The 17760-nt window shown below is 40.3% G+C and overlaps 2 protein-coding genes across 2 annotated transcripts; both read right to left on the bottom strand.

Annotated features, from left to right (window-relative positions):
• Positions 1-4485: 4485 nt before the first annotated feature.
• On the bottom strand, positions 4486-8307 carry hmx4 (H6 family homeobox 4). Its single transcript, XM_067499730.1, has 2 exons — positions 7764-8307; positions 4486-7604 (listed from the first exon to the last, which is right to left on the bottom strand). Exons 1-2 carry the CDS (start codon positions 8305-8307, stop codon positions 7030-7032), a joined length of 1119 nt encoding a protein of 372 aa, XP_067355831.1. The 3' UTR covers positions 4486-7029.
• A 911-nt stretch (positions 8308-9218) lies between these two features.
• hmx1 (H6 family homeobox 1) lies at positions 9219-11987 on the bottom strand. Its single transcript, XM_067499776.1, has 2 exons — positions 11357-11987; positions 9219-10182 (listed from the first exon to the last, which is right to left on the bottom strand). Exons 1-2 carry the CDS (start codon positions 11655-11657, stop codon positions 9566-9568), a joined length of 918 nt encoding a protein of 305 aa, XP_067355877.1. The 5' UTR covers positions 11658-11987; the 3' UTR covers positions 9219-9565.
• Between the last annotated feature and the right edge of the window lie 5773 nt (positions 11988-17760).

Below are 17760 nucleotides of genomic sequence, written 5' to 3'. Positions count from 1 at the left end.
ACTATCAGGAAGTGCCCACAAAGGTTGCAAAGGCCATCTTAGTGTGTGGTGTATGTAGATTTTTGTATGTATGTGCACACAGGCGTGTTCAATGTCACACAATTTGTCCAATAGCGTGTAAGGGCAGGATTGGCAAATCTAATAATTGTGGCAGCAGAAATGTAATTGACATTTATTTTGGAACAAGTAGAATATAAAGTACTTGTGTTGGTACAGTACTGTCACCAACAACATCACAAGATCTATTTCTCTGTGTGTCATTTTTGTGATGTTGGTCATGCTTGGTGACATGTAAACAACAACCAGAAAACATGCAGTAATGACACAACTTTCAGTGCAATCTGGCGACAAAACAGATAAAACATTTGTCTGTCGTGACCGCGAGTAAAATTTGAATTAAAGTTATTTAGGTTTACAGAGGACAATAAAACATTCTGATGTTGTAAAGAAAGTAGGGCGGTGGCAGAACAAAATTAAGTTACTTGGACTGTACTGTACAGTACCTTTTGTTAATGGACGTATATTGACTGTCAGCATAAAACCACATAGAGTATTTCTTGTCTGCACATTCTCTGGTATTATGGATAAGTGTTGATCCCCCCCAGACATACACACCCTGCACCACACCTCCCCCCAGACTTAGAGCATCACTCCTCTACCTCCTGTCTTGTCTTGTCCTTCCTTCTCCTCTTTCCTCCCCTTTATCCCTCCATCTCACCTATTGATTTGCCAATAATGTGTTTTCAGTGGTAGATTAATGGCACATTATCCTGAAAAGGGTGTCTGAGGGGACAGGACGTGAGAGAAGACGCTCTTTAATTGATACTGTGCTCAGTTTGGGTGTGCTTTGTGTGTGTGTTGTTAGATAATGAATAACTTAGTGCGTATAAGTTATTTTGCATACAGTTGATGCAACTTTGTGTAATGTTTGTCAGGCGCTTTATGCAATTTGGCCTGAAGCAAAATATAAAAAACTATTTATTCTAAGCCAATAATTACTTCATATAGCTGAAGACAGAACGTCGAAATTTGAGTTTATGAAGTGTGGAGTTGTTTTACTTTTGTCTTTGAATTTTCTTCAGCCAGTAACCTTTTTACTGGAGTTAATAGTAAACAGTTTTTAAAAAGCTATATGGTAATGAGTTTAGTTAATTGTATTCGTGGGGTTTTCAAGGCACAGTTTACTTGCCAGATCTATTGTTGTTTGATTCTGTGTCTCAAACATAGGAGAACACCTTATGCTGTCACTGCATGCTGGTGGAGTGACTTTAAAAATGTTTTTTGCTGACTTTGCCACTTTTCTTCAAACTAAAATCTCAGCTATGCATTAGGGCGGTCAGGATTTTACTATGAAATTTCATACAAGTGTTCATAATCCCCACGGAAAAAATGTACACCCTAGAGCTAGGCAATATGGACAAAAATGTATATGTCTGTATTTTTAGCCTTAGATTCAGAATTGTTTTCATCAGAGGATCTTTAGTCTCATTTCTTCTTTTATTTTGAATTTATACAGTACATATTCGAATACTATTAATATGAAGGCATGTTGAGGCAACAGCTCTTGACAGCTTTGTAAGCTATACAGTTAACATGGTTACAGATGTTCTTGTCTCTTGTGGAATAATTGGGAACAAAATTAATGTTATTATTGAAGCATGGCTTACAGATTTTAATATTTACAGAAGACACCATTTCCTGACTTCCTGGTTGTTTTTTGTACTGTATCTCTCTCTTCTTATTTTTCTTATATTTTGTGGTTAATATATGAAAGGTTACATCATTGTTTTACAGCATCTAGTAAATTTTAACAAAAGGAAAATTATTTGACTTTATGTACTATTAATTTCCCGTTTTATAACTGCTATTTAGATACAGTAAATGTTCAATGTATCTGAAATCTGACATTCTGACACAGTGTACTTTTCAGGACTTGATCCAACTATTGGGGATAAAAATATTAAGTTTATCAACTCAAACTATTAATTTGAGTGAAAGAATACCCTCAGTACTTCAGTACTAACATACACCCCCTACAGGGACACTCTAACCAACACTGCTCACTGAATTAATGTTCATTAAGGAAGCTGTGTTTTAAGCTTTATCTTTTTAACCAGTAAATGCAAGATCAGCGCTGTCTAAATTAGAGAAGCTGCAGCTGACCTCGAATAAACTGCTTCCTGGTTGTATAGCAGCTGCTATGGAGTGTAATCTGTACATCTTGCCTGCAACTGCCTCACTGGCATCTTTTTCCAGTCATTGTCCTCCATATCAGAAAAGGACTGTGGTGGATGTTTGACATGTCTAACCTTGTCTCACTAAGTGTGCAATTGTGATTTGACTTCCCAATGTCATCTGTAGCTTTTTTCATTTTTGGTAGTTCTTAGCTTGGCTCTACACACTTCATAGGCTGGCTAGTTATATGAAAAAGCTTCTTGGATGAGTAGTGTTTCCAATCTACAAGAAGGAATACGTATGACTCGACTCAACCTCCAGATAACCACATCTGGATGAATGAGAACATTCACCTCCAAAAGACAAAAATCAACATTTTTCTCCACAGAACTGTGCGGGTCACAGACAGCCCTCCACCCCCAGACGTTCTGAGTCTCTTATAAATTTATATTGTTTCTTTAATGCTACATATCAAAAACAATATTGGGTAAATCTCATATTTACCCTCACTGCGTGTGGGCTTGACATCGAGGAAGTAGCGTGATGATGTATGGGAGATGTTGAAGTGTGCTCAAAACCTTAATCCATTTAAATACTACCGAACTTTGCTATTGTCTATAAGCAGAACATTTACTCTCACAATTTGTCTTACAAGATTTTTTTTTTTCCACACATACACACAACTATGGTTTAGTTCACACCGTAGAGCCTAAATGCCATTCATTTAATGTTTTAATGTGTGCTCTCCTACTTAGCTTGGTTTGCAATTAACTTTTGGCCTTGGTCCAATGTGGTCTCATGGTCTCTCATCCCGTCAGTCTCCTATCTCTTATCTTTATCTCTACGTCACTTGCTTTTATCTGATTTCTTTCAATTTCCTCAAGCAATTTGCATTATGAAAAAGGGGGGTTGACTAAATTAGCAGATCAATAGGCCATCAAACAGTCTTTAAGTGTGACACATACACAGACCTCCTGTCTCAGGTTTCCCCCTCTAACTAAAAGCCATGTTGTTTACTTTACAATGTGCTGTGTCATGTAGTTTGGGTCTCGGAGCATCAGGACAGCCCCAAGGGAAATCCATACAATGTTTTTTTTTTTTAACAGAGACACCTACTGCACATGCAAATACTGCTTACACATTTCTGATTTCCAAAAATGCCTTGTTTTAGTAAAATAACCAGAGCTGTTGTTGGTTTAATGTTTTTCACAAAATACTTCAGCATACAGACACATCATTAGTCCATAGTCACAAATAGAGCATCTTTACCCTCCCCTCCATATCTTTTGATGATATTCATTTTTTGTGCTTTAGTGTCACAGAAACCAGGTTGGGGATGTTTCTTCCATCGTCTTGGGCGATGACCTTTGTCAGGTGACTGGGAGAGGTCAACAGAGGTTAAAGTAACTGCCACTCTGAGAGAGGGGCCCCCATCTAGTCATGCATAAAGGAGCTGCCAGAGAGTTTTACACAGGCGTAATGTACACACACACACACACACACACTCAGTCACTCTCCACCCAACAGGAACAGCTCTTTGTTGCTCCCAACCTCTGCTATAGAGAGGCGCAGACCCATGCAGAAATACAAACGTGATTGTGGTTTTTCCAATACAAACACACACTCATCAACTTGTTCTCAGCGATCCCTTCTCCCTCTTTTCTCTCTCTCCTTGTTAGACACTCTCCTCCTCTGTCCCTCTCATTCAGTCATAATCACACACGGTCAGGCTTCAGTGCACAGATTACTGTGATGAACTATGACAAGGCAAGAGGCGGGAGGCAAGTGGTGTAAGAATGGGTGAGGAGGACGGAGTGACAAAATAAAAGAAGCACGGTGGAAGGAGCAATTAGCACTTCTTCTGACAAGCATTAACATGAATTGATGTATTCTGACGTATTATGTATTATGACGTGCTTAGAATGTGGTTGTAACAAAAGCTTTATATTACATAAATACTTTATTCTTTGAGGTCCAAATGCCTTTTAAAATATGATTTTCATTAAATATTTTCATTAAATAAAACCTAAATTTTATTATTATTTTCACACCTTGCATTTTTACTGTCTATCGTCATGTCTAAACGGTTGGCCGCTAGGGATTGTGGGTACTGAGCAGTGGTGCGACTATAGCACTTGTGAAACACAAGACAGCCTGCTGGACATAACAGGCCTAATTTATTTACACACACACAGAGTCAGTGTCTCTGAATCACACACACACTGATGTACAAGAATGCTTCAGAGATTTCTTTATTTGGTGCACTGGACTGTTGATAAACAGATACGTTTTTTTGATGTAAAATCTTGTTTGCATTAAAAAAAATCTGTACCTATGGCCTAAAAGTTTGGATTTTGTATTAGGCCTGTATTTTTAAAAAACATAAAATCGGTGAGTGTAGTGGCAGAGTGCACAGTAGAGAAAAGTGCAGCACTCAAATAACATGGTTCAAAGCAGAAATTGGACCCAGACTAGATGTGTGCTTCTCACCAATCCTGTTGCCCACGTCAAAGATTAGTTTGTGACACAAGGAGTATGACATTATTCCTTGCAGCAACAATAAAATATAAAATCTTTTTTTTTTTTTTTGGTCCTGTGAATCATGGGGTACCATGCATCAACTTTAGAATCACAATAATTTAAAAAACTTTAAAGGCCAGTATTGTGATTCTCTTAAATGGGGGCGGCTGTAGTTGGTAAAGGCAGTCATTCACGAACCACAGGGTCAGTGGTCGAATCCCCAGTCCCAGCTATATGTCAAAGTGTCTCTGAACCCCTAATCAACATGGGGACAATGATGCGCTGTGGCGACCCTGAACTCACGGGATAAGCTGGAGGACCAAAAAAATAAAATGAAATTGTGATTCTCTTAAATAGACACAAGAACTCTAAGGCAGTCAGTTTAAGAACAAACAAGATACTGTACTGTTTATGATGGAGTATTTATATAAAATATTTGCACTTTTTCAAGAGAAACTAAATAGGAATAACTTACAGTATGTTACTTCCGTAGTCATAAGGAACATTTTAGATCCTGAATGAACAGGTTATATCTGCAATTATATAAAGGAATATTTGTATTTAGAAATTGACTTTCCTTGCTTTCTTTGTTTCTTTGATTATCAGTATTGTTACAATTTAATTTGATTGGATACTCCTGATCATATTTAGCTGTCATGGCTATTTTCTAGCTATCATTCCTGCTCTCCCCCACCCTAACATAATTCGTTACAGAAATAATGAAAGAAAATGATCTGAAAACACAGACGTTTTACCAAAGAAACAGCAGATTCAAAAAGCATAAAAACCCTATTTCCCTTTCTGTGCACTAATAAGCTGGGTTGACTCCCTCTGGAGATTACGGTCAATTTTCAAAATGCAAATCTTTTTGTAATGTGTGACTTTAAGCTAAGAGGAATGAGCCCTGGCGTGGCTTCACAGGAGTAGTGAAACGGTTTTCCATTGTTTACACTTTAAATGAGGCTGTGGCTGCTTGTGTTTTAGTCTTTGGTAGTGGAACATCAGCAGAGTGGCCACTGTTCAGGAAGTGAGATTGAGAATGTAGAAGCTGTCTCACACAAAAAGGGATGAGGCTCAGCTCTTGTCTTAACCTGTGCACAACTTCCTGGATGGGTCATTATATTTCCCAAGTGTTTTGATTTCTTTAAAGAGAGATAAAACCTTTATATTGTTCTTATAATATTACACATAAATGAAAAGTGTCTATGCAAATGCATTTTTTCAGATGTTTGGAATAGGCTGAGAATCAACTTCAAAATTTGTTACCCCTTCTTGTCTAGGTCACATTGACTTACAAATGGGTGACCAATACATTTATACAAAAGGCCTATAAAAGGCCTAACAAAAACTAAAATGGTATGTTCTTCTTATAATCATAATAATTAAGTTTTATAGTATTCTACAGGCAATGTAAAAATTTTATTTTTTTTACATGTATACAAGCTGCTTTGCTCCTATTTGAAAACACAATATATTGAAGCCACAGTCTGTGGCACAAAGTGTGTGGGGCCTTCCAGGAACAATTAGGAACTAATATATCGGTTAATTATTTCTACTCAAAATGTTTAATCAGTATGTTTTTAATACTGTTTTAACTATAAACAATTGTAGCCAAAAGTATCAACAAAACAATTTTTGGGTAATAAGATTGACTGAACAGTCATCATATCCCCAATGACCTTCAGTTTCATGTAATAATAAACCACTGATGCCTGAAACACAAAGTTCAATTGAAAATACTGAATCCATTCTATAAAATATTAGTTTTTTGAATAAAGATGTTTTAATTGCAGATTTAGTAAATGGTGTAATGAGCCTTTAGGAGAATGTGGGATAAAATAAGAATAGTATATAAAAAAGACATGCGTAAAATAATAAAATGTTAATTACATTCATTTAAATACATAGATAATTTCAGTAATTTAAAACTCATTATGATACAGGAAATGCATGCAAGCGAGTCTAGAGTACCTTCTTTGGTGGTTTATGCTGCTGGAAATGCTGTCGTCAATAATAATAATAATAATAATAATAATAATAATATTCAAATGGCATGTAAACAACAAATTAAATGTGTGGACTGCACTGTCTAGGCATCCCTCGGGCTATGATTATCCATTTTTCTAAAAAACTGATATGTAGAACTAGCACGTTTTGTATCAGGCCTATAGAAAACCCATTGCTTTGAAAAATAAATAACATCAAATGTGTTTATTGTTCTCTGTAATTGTACAGTTAAGGCCGCTGGTCCGGCCCAACTCCTTATAATGCTTGAAACTTGGCAACAGACCACCGTAAAGTGTCTTATTCACGTGAAGAATTAATAAAAAAAACTCATACGTCCCCCTCATACAAGCTGAAGTACTTGCTGGCGTTTGAGAAACAGAGGTAAGGCGTGCTACTCCCCGGGTACACGACGGGCAGAGGCATGGGCAGCACGCATCTTCCCACCAAGTTGCTCTCTTTGTACAAGGCCGGGAGCTGCCCCACCACCACCACTGGTTTTCCAGTCTCGGGGAATTCGCTAACGGGTCCGTCGATTTCTGATGAAATTTGCCGTTTCAGTTTATTCCTGCGGTTCTGAAACCAAATTTTTACCTGGGTCTCCGTGAGCTGGAGGGAACTGGCGAGGCAGGCGCGCTCTGCGCTGCTTAGATAACGTTTCATGTCGAAGGTAGACTCCAACTGGAAAATCTGTCTCTTGGAGAAAATGGTGCGAGTTTTCTTTTTCGTTATCATTTTGCTCTTCTTGGCTGGACTGCCTCCTTTGTGGGGCTCCGTGGCCGCGGTGATCGAGCCACTGTCGTCGCAGCTGCTGTCCCCGCTCTCGAAGCGCATCTCCGTCTCCTTCATCGGGCCTTTGCGGCTGAGGATGACCGGTTCCTTTGCTCTGCAGTCCGTGATCAGCTCTGTAACAAAACCACATTTCGATTAACCCGCTGTGGTTATGTTTCAACCTGTGCTGCTGCACAGACCTGAAACAGCTAAATCATCTGCTCCGAGTCGTGCGTAATTGTGAGCAAGGCTGACACAAGGTATTTATTAGAAATTGACGAAAATCTTCTTACCACTTTCGTTAAGCCTACTGCCCAGGCCTTGCCTTTGCTGGGCTCCGGGCTCCTCGCGGAGACTCTGGAAACCGTTTTCACACATCTCCGCGGCCGAGTCATTGTGCAGACCGGCGGCATGACAGCTGTCACGGTTCCTCCGGCTTGTCTTCAGATTGAGGATGTTGTCAATAGTAAATTTCAAAGAGGCGGCGGGTCGACATGGTGCGTCCACTTTGTTCATATTCTCCAAGGCGCAAGTCCTCTCTTGTTTACTTCCGCGACTCTGCTCGCCGTTGACTCTAAACTGGGACGTCAATCTCACCACTAACGTCTCGATGCTGCACGCACCATAGCAGCAGCCACTGAGCAGACACTGCTGGGATGGTGATGCTCTGCCTGCTCCGTGACGGCACACACCGGATGGAGCGCTCTTTGTCCTTGCTGATTGGTCCAGCGGAGCGTGGGGTTTTGGCCAATAACAGCGACGGGATGGGAGGAGACAGGAGGGCAGGAGAGGGTTGTTGTGCCAACCCCCTCCTCCGCTCATCTCACACCCCAGCATTCAAATTCACGTCATACAATTGCTGTAAGGAGACCCAGCGTTTGCAGCCCTGCAGGGGTCCCAGAGGAGAAGTGAAATTAAACGTAGTTTTTTTTTTCACACCATAGACAAGTGTGTGCGAGCTGTGAGCCCACGCTGAGGGTGGTTGATATCTTTTACCCTTTTGCAGAGTCGGCTTTAAAAAAAGTTTTACAGGTGTAGAGGAGAAAAAAATCCCAACAGTATTTGCGTCTTCTTATTTATTATACTGCAATCACAGTGCGATGTTTATTGCATTTGAAATATAGGTAAAAGCGTAGAATTTTGCCTTATTCATTTAGTCTTACCAAAGATGGTGTCAAATATGAACACTCTTTAGGTCAGTGTTAATATTGGGATCTTGTTAATTAAAGTTTTAGTCCATGAAGTTTTTTTTCCTTTGTTTGTTTTTGCGTATTGACTTTGTTAATATTCGGTATTGAAAAGTTCAGGTTGTAGGGTTGCTGTGCATGAAATAGGAGAACAGCTAAAATTCATAGTCACATGTGTTTTCTAATTTGTTTTGTCTTTTTCTTTTAAGACTTCTTAGTTTTTTCTAACATTGGATTGAGTGCAACAGGATGTGAGTGGGACTTGTCTGGCCAGTGCATGTCTGCATAGCTTGAATAGGTTACATAACTAAAAACTCATCCGAATATTTATTTCCGGTCACAGATAACTTTACAAACTGTATAAATACTCTGTAGATTTGGACATCAAAGCAGGATAGAGGGGTTACGTCTTACCTGCAGCAGATAGGAGTAATTTCCCGAAATGGTCAATAAGTTTCTGTCATAAAACGGGTGTGTGTTTGTGCGCGAGACTCGACACGTTTGTGAATAACAAAAATGAACACACACATGCGTGGTTGTACACAACAGAAAAACGGTGTTTTGTGCTTATTTTTTATTTATCCATTATGTGAAAAAGTGACAACGTTGGAAAACCTGTGGCTTCAAATATAAAGTTAAGTTTTCAAAAATATGTGTATTCAAACATACAGTACATGAATGCTTTCTGCGTCTATTTCTGCCGTCCCCGTTATTTCAGTCCGTATTGTTCAACTACTCTTGTAGAAGCTTATCAACAGAAATATAAACATGATTCATTGGTTAGTTTAAAATCACAGTCTCTGCGGCTCGTATCTTTGGATGCATCCAACAATTAATTGTGGTATTATGGGTTATAGTACGCTTCCTGTGATTACAGGTTATTAAACAGTTTCATTCTTGGACAGTCTTCACACCAAGCCGGTCATCTGTGACCTTAACATGCTCATAGAGTGAGCGAACGACGACAGGGGATAAGTGATGGAGCTGGAGAAGCCTGCGACGGGTGAAGATACCGGATGTCCGTTCACGTTGAACCCCAGTGACAAAGTGGGTCCCTCGTGATACAAAATGGGGACCCTGACAATCCGCTGACTCGAGTTTGGGATGTGAGCAGCCTCTAGATCCGCTGCCAGCTGTCTCTTCCACTTATTCCTCCGGTTCTGAAACCAGATTTTGACCTGGGTCTCTGTCAGGTGGAGAGAAGCCGCCAGCCCCGCTCTCTCCGAGCTGCTCAGATACCGTTTCACGTCAAAAGTGGACTCAAGCTGATACACCTGACTACGACTGAACACGGTCCGGGTCTTCTTCTTCCGGTGGGAGCTCGGGTCAGACAACGCGTCTTGCACCGATCGTGCGTCATTCTGTGCAGCAGCGTCCTCGTTGTCATCTGTCAGGTTGCTGTCGCCTGTTTTCCTTTCGTTCTCGTCGCTGCACTCCGTTATCGGCTCAGACACGGCGGGTGAGCCTCTGTCGCTGGGAGATGTGGACAAGCAGTGGCTCTCTGTAATTGTATTGTCTCTTGGACCTGAAGGGAGAAAAATACTAATAAATTGAAAATTACTAATTACATAAAACGCCATGTGCCAAAGAGTCTATTCTCACATCCAGCTTTGGGATATATTGTTGTCCTATAAACACATAAAAACATATGTCTGCCCGAAAAAAAGTCATTTTAAACTTGGAACAAGCTTGAAGATCAAAAGTTTGCATTTCACTTTAGACACATCAAGAATATTAAATTAACTTAAATTTAAATCTAATGTAAATACGTTTTGCTAAAACTTTGCACATGGCCAAATATAAGACGTTTTGTAGAACCTGATCCTTCTGAGGAAGTCGTGTCATGGCCGATTATGATACAGATTAGACTCCAAGAAGAGCTTTGCAGCTCATTACCACTGACCAAAGGGCTTCCATTACACGTGAATTCAAAGATTTGAGTTTTAAAATTTAAGGATCTGAGTCTGCACATCAAAGGGAAGTTACTTTGTTTTCATATGAAGGCGCACGTGACTGGCACAAGACGCACATGGCAAAAAAAGTATGTGGACGTGTGATGCTGCCGCGCCTGTGTTTTGGGTTTATATGCTGGGTGTTTTTGTAATTACGTAATCCTAGTGTGTAATCCATGTGATCAGATCTCCAGGTTACCGCTCTTATGTTGACAAGCAGCAATTATTATATAGAAATTAAATATATATATATTTTATAGATATATATGTTTTTACAGTGGAGGATGAGTTTAACAGCATCTTGTGTGTTTTACAGAACGACGCAATATCTCAGCCAATATTAGCCCGTGTTAAAAGTCACTTAAATGGTTTTAAAGATGTAGGTAGGAGCAGAGTTGGCAGACAGAGAAAAGGAATCGTACATTTCTGGGATCCACAATTGGTTCACTCGGAGTTTGGTGGTTCTATTCAACGAAGCCAGTAGCAACACAGGACGTACCTTATTTCTACTTGCTTGAAATTAAGCCACGGTAATACATTTGCAGCGCTAAATAAAACGGCGTTTTGGTGAAAAACGACACCAAACAGTGATTTATGTTGATAAATAAAGCTGCATGAATGTGATAGAAGCCCACCCCGAAAAGATGCACTACACTGTCCGTGCGTTCGCGTTCTGTTTTGTGATGCACACAACCTAATTCATTGCATGATATGTTTTCAGGACGAATAAAAGCTAAAGCTACTTACAGCTCGGTCTTTTTAAAACTCCAAAGTTCGAGGCAGCTCCTGCGCGGTACCACTGCAACGCCGACTCTGTGTGTGTGGGCTGAACCGTTGAGCTGGTTTCCTCGGGTGCTGGAGCGCTCTTCTCGGAGCGGTGAGCATTCAGGTCTCTGCAGGTGGACACAGTCTCCACACCGGCTCCCTCCTGACTGCTGCAGCAAATAGATTGCTGTCCATTGCGCCCCTTGCCCAGTAGGTTCTCAATGAAAAAGGACGACGCCCTCGATGAAGTGGGACCCTTGTCGTCTGTCAGCTTCTCCTGCATGCTTTCTCTCTTTCTTGGCGCTTTTACGCAAAAACCGATAGGATCCTGTTATGGTGGTGCGTTAAAGCCACCGAAAGTAGTCATTTCACGCGTAGCTGCTTTTGCGCAGTGATCGGATAAGGAGACATGGCAGATGCGGGACGGGGATCTCCTCGGTGCCAGCGGGGAGACAGGGAGACGGAAGCAGTAGTACAGTGAAAGGAGTTAACGAGCCAAAGGCAACCAGCGATTGGATGAGCACAATGGCAAATGGGGTTTTCCAAGGAAATGAGAATAACTGTCTGTCTCTGCGTCAGCCGCTGCTGTGAGTGTGTGTTCGCATGCAGGCCCGTCCCCTCGAGGCCAAGCAGCCAGCAGAAAAGCTCTGTTGGTGAATTTCAGCACACTTTATTTGGGTCAATTTGAGTGCAAGTCAAATTAAAGACCTGACCGGGAAGCAGCCATTTACCGGGTAGAACCGCCCCCACTTCTCTCATATAGGAAGTTTTTAAAGTCAATTATTAGCTCCCAGGAAGAGACCATTTCAAGGGTTTGCGTGTTGTGAGTGTGTGTGTGTGTGTGGGTGTTGAGCCTGTAAACCCTCAAAGAAAGCGTTTGTTCTGTGTTTACTATCACAGAAATAATGAAGCAGTGGTCCATAGCAGTGGCGTTATGTTTCGGACTTTTAAAGAGATGATTTTGTAAGGCACATGCGAACCTAACGCACCAACGTCGCACCAGAGGCCTGCTCAAGAAAACCCCACCGCTGTCAAAGGTTTGCACAAATACTCCATGGGTGTGTTTATCTGTAGCTGAGCAATGCGTAATTTCATTGGGTCTCTTTTCTCAGAAGATTTACATCAGACCCATTAGTCAGTACAGTAGTTTTGATAAACAGCTCTTTCAGCCAAGTGGATTAATTAGTGGCCAGTTAGTGCACAAAACGGCAGCTTCCTCATCTTGTTTTTGTTTTCTCTACATTAAAATTAAACACACGGCTTTTCCATTTTACTTTGAGCAACATGGGTTTGGATTTCTACCCCCCCCCCCCCCCCGCCCCCAAATACACACACTGCAGCAAATAATATTATTTAACATTTGTTTAAAACGTTTGTTTAGTTATGAGGATGCGGACGTACTGTGGAAGTTACTTAATTTGAACTCTTTGTTCTGCTGCTGTTCCAGCTTCATCAGTGCGCTCACGGTGAGTTTACAGTAACATACACAAAGTTTATTAAGTGCACTATGTTTCCATGAATGCAGTACTCATCGTGCAGATTAAGATAAACGTATCACTATTGGATGATCTCAAACATTTAAATGCGAGCTGGCGGGCGTCTTTACCCTTTTCGTTGAAATGGCAAGACATTTGAGCCTTTTATTTCCCTCAGTGAAGTCGGCGGCGCTGACCTTTTAACTTCAGCTCTCTCACACACACACACTTTCTCCCTTCTTCCCTTTCTCTCTCTGTTGCGTCCCTCCCTAAGGCTAGATTTACCCTTTTGACAGAGGATCAGCGGCAATGTTGCTCTTCAACCTCACACTCAGCGCAGACAACAGTAACATAAGCCGTGTGTTGAAGAGCTCCGTCTTGCACCGGTCATGTAACGAAAAGACTTCACATAGTGATGGCGGATGCACTTTAATTTGGTTTATGTGTCCCGAGAAGTCGTGTGGAAGAAATAAAATTGTGTGACAACTTGCAACAGCTTAGTAAACTGTAAAGTAAGTAAACAAACTGAGGGCACACTTTGGCAAACTGTGCAGCACGTGTCATGTGTCAGTTCGTTAGGAGCGCGGAGCATCGTTTCGGGGTCAAAATGACATGGTTAGGAAATTCATGGGTTTGACTAAATTAGATTGTGATGAAACTATATTCGTACTTCTATCCGGCTTTTAGACTCTTGTAAGTTACATGAACAATGAACAATGAACAATTACTTAGTTTCTACCAGTCTAAACAAGATCAATGTAACTAGTAAAATGCAATATTCATCTCACCAAAGAGATTTTTTTTTTTTTTTTACTTTTCTCTTTCTGAAGAATCTCTAGAGATGTCAAGAATGGGCAGTGGGGACTAACACTAAATGTTTAATAGCTAAATGAGAAATTGTCTTTGTACATGTATCTAATGATAATTCACAAATAATGCCTAAAATATCAGCATGTTGTGACTGGCGATCGTGAAAAACAAGCGCATAATAACGTGTAAAATTTCTGCAAAAAGTATGAAATCCTTCAATGTAGGATTAGAATAATATGCATGAGAATGTTTTATGTCATTTGTAATTGAATACAAGCCAATAATTTGACAGCTTTAAATGTTTTCTTGCATTTGTACCGACAGTTATTTGTTTCTGTAAATAATAGTTTTAACATAATTTATTAATATGTATTTCCACACCATTCTGAAAAAATGTGTTTTTTGCTACAATAGTGTATAATTTATTGTCTTTTATCCCAGTGGCCTTATGTACAACATGTTGCATTCTGTGTTCATCACTCATCACTGTTTATACAGTTTCATCCCTCTAACCACCTCTGTAAATATAAACCTGTTTGCAAGCTTGTAAATGATGAGATTGCATGTGTCAAAATCCCACATTAGATCAGGTTTCTCTGTGCACCCCAGGCTGTCTTAATGATGTGGCACCTTGTCCAGTGCCCCCTGCTCCAACAGTGTGGACCTACAGGCCCCTCACTCACGTTTCTCACTGCCTCCTCAGACTCTCATCTTCCTGTTGATCCTTATCCAGCCTGGCGTGCCCTTTGCTTTATTAGGCCTGCTGGACTGCTCCACAGCCACGGCCCCCTCCATGCCATCAGTTCTGAAATACAGTTTCACCACACAAAATCAGATCATCAGCGTGTGCTCCAGGAGACAGCTGCATCAAATTGAGCATGTTTCTCCACTTGGCATTAGTGGGTGTTTTCCAGCCCTCAGTGCTGCCAGGCCTGTAAGCAGTGAGACACAGTGTTACAGTTTGAATTATTACCATCCAAGAGAAAACAGAAGTCTTCTGTGAGAGGGGAGTGGGGCTAAATTGCATGTTCTTTGGAAAGCAAATTGACTGTGCGTAACATAGATTATATGCTTTTGAAGGTCCTACCCAAGACCAATATACAGTAATACATTTTCCAGTGCCCGTTGGCACTCTTGCTTATATTCTGTTCTGAAATACAGAGGATTTTTTTAAATCTGAAAATTTAAAATGATAGAGTGAAAACTTTTTCAAGGATTTGTAATTTAAATCTCAATTGTACTTGCAGTTTACATTGGAAATATGTGTTTACCTCAAATAATAGGCGATTATTAATTAGCCATATTCCTGCTACAGTTTTCTTTCTTTAATCAAGTTTAAATGAACTTATTACGGTTTTATTAGAGCAATTTATGTTTCAAATGTGCTTTTAAAGTCCACGAAGAGTGTGCTGCTCACGGCAGGGGTTTACAGTCAATTAAAGTGTTTAAGCCAGTTCATTACAGTGGAGGCAGTGAGACAGGCGGGCAGAGACAGGAAGACATGTATCTCCTCTGGGACATTTCACAGCTCTCTTTACATTTAAAGCCCTTATAGTGACTCAGTGAAGCATACTGACCTCAGCTGAAGTGCATTTGAACAAGCATACACACACTCAAGCCCATGTATGAATAAACATACTGTAAATACAAAAACAGCCGTACAGTTATTTCTGTTCTAAAATTTCTGCAGAGGTTACTGTGCCACATACAACCACAATGTACCCAAGGATGCATTAACACTGGACACTTGTTTGCAGGGGGCCCTCTAATGGCTGACAGAGTGCAGTGCACCTCAGGTTTTATGCATCACATACATTCTCACTGGTTTTTAATCATCAGAGCAGTTAATGCAAATGCCTTATTATTCTGTGCTTGTTAGAAAGCAGAAAGGGTTCTCATGCTGGAACTTCATCATCTGTTCGAACCCTCAGGTGACGCTCTTCTCTTTGCTGGAGATTTAGCAAAGCTTGTAGAACAAAGCCGATGATTTCACTAATTCACCTGTAATATCGGCACATTGTATCCCCTTCCTCTGTGTAAATCCACCAAAAATGTACTCGTCTGTGTTGAAAAGCCTTTTCATATTTGATCACTGTATAGAATCTTCACTCTGCAATTAACTTCAGCATTCTAACAAAATCTCATAGCCTGCTTCCTTTCCTTATCTGGCAAAGCAGCTTAGTCTAACTGTGCTTGCTCTGGCATTAATAATTCACTGTACGTAATAAGTTGATGCTGCAGAGTTTGTTCTCATTGATAGTATTAGCCGAGGTGAGCATTCTTGGCCAGACTTTGTGACGCCAGCAGACCAGCATAAAGTGGGCTTTAATTGCTCATAATCTCTGTCGTTCTCTTTCCTCTCGTCAACAGCGTATAGCCCATGAATGCCAGACCTTAGCGAGGCATTTTTAGCTCCATATCAGTGACAGCCTCAAAATCAGGAATGCTTGGAAGAGAATTTTGACTCAGAACTCAAAGGACTTTAGAGGGTTTAGGGATTTCTGCTTCCACTATTGCTGTACTTGGGATTTCTAGTCAGCATATTCATATTTGTGTCTTAAACCAACTTTGGGCCCATTGTTTTCCTTCGTAAGACAAACTCTATTATTGTTGTCTCACTTAGGAATTGATTTCTACAAAGGAACTGTAGTTAAGCTCCTTTCGAGAAATGTAGATAGAGCCGGCTTCCTTTCACATGGCTTTGTCTGTGCTGTGCACATTTCTATTCCATTATTAAAAATGGATTCATAGTCTGCTGTAACCTGGTTTGTTGAGCATTCTGCCTCATGTATTTGTGTCAGTGGGCCATCCATTTGAAGAATACTGTTTGTTTCATATATGGTCGAATATATGTTTAATCTTGATCAAACCTGGTGCAGGTCAATGTCAATTTAAAGTCCCTGAATTAAAGGTCAGGCCTTTTTATCTCCGGGGGAAAGTTTTAAGTGTTTCAACCACAGGCCCTTTTTTTCCACACAGATTGGATTTCATTAAGTACATCACATCATATTATATCCAAATGGGTTTTATGGAAATGCTAATTACAGCTAAGCTGAGCTGCTGCACAGGACTATTCTGTGGACTGCAGAATGCGGATTTGTGAGTCAAACATTAGGATTTAGTGTCTTTTTCTTTTTTGGAGATGCATAATTTCATATTAATGGATGTTTAATTAAACTTCTACATTTTGTGACAACATTTGCACACTGGTTAAAAACGGATTATATAAAATGTTAGTTACTTATTATTTAATGTTAGTTACTTATTGTAATATGTTTATACAGATATTTTATATATTTTTTATTTAAACAATCAAAATGCCTTTCAAAAGCTGATCAAGCTTTAAAGTTAATCCGTGGAGTTCAGCTTCCATCCCTGGTAAAAAACCCAAGACCACGCATCACTTCCATTTCCTCCACTTATAAGGCCTTATGTGTCTGGATGATTTCTGTCCGTTTGTTTAACCTCTTTACGGTACGTTAACCCCTGTCAGGACGGACTCGTCAGCACAGTACAAAGAGGCTCAAAAGCGGGGACCTTTTCCCCCTCGGCCGACCCTGAGCCCAAGTCCACGCCTGTTTTCCTGTTATCAAGTGCTCAGAAAGCCCCCTGTCCCTCAAAAGGACACCTTAACATATGGAAAACAAGGCAGAGCGATATGAAAATGCCAGGCCTGGAGAAAACTCCTCGCATTGCTGGAAATAGCTGCAGTCTAAATCGGCACAGTAAAGTACCACGTCTCATGATGATTGCAGCGAATGTATACTTAAAATGTCTCTGATGTTTTTTACCATCGTTAAAAACACATGGTTCGGGGGCTTGGTGACCTCCCGTAATGTGTGAGTAAAAAACCCAGAGACGTGAATACAACCAGGCTTTGAAACACGGAGTCACGTCACTATGTGGATAAATAGAAAACTGCTTGGCAGCAGTCAAAATGCAAACAACCTAACCCGTTACACCCGACAGATGTAGACCGCAGACAAAATAACGAAAAGTTTTCCGCTAACACAAATTTTACAGCTGGAGCAAAAATAATAAATACATAAAAAAATAAGTAAATAAAATGAAAAGTTCTCTTTTTCATCAGATATTTACAGC

Source organism: Channa argus, chromosome 3 (genome assembly GCF_033026475.1).
Source record: "Channa argus isolate prfri chromosome 3, Channa argus male v1.0, whole genome shotgun sequence".
Lineage (NCBI taxonomy): Eukaryota > Metazoa > Chordata > Actinopteri > Anabantiformes > Channidae > Channa > Channa argus.
This window is presented reverse-complemented; position numbering and strand designations above follow the sequence as displayed.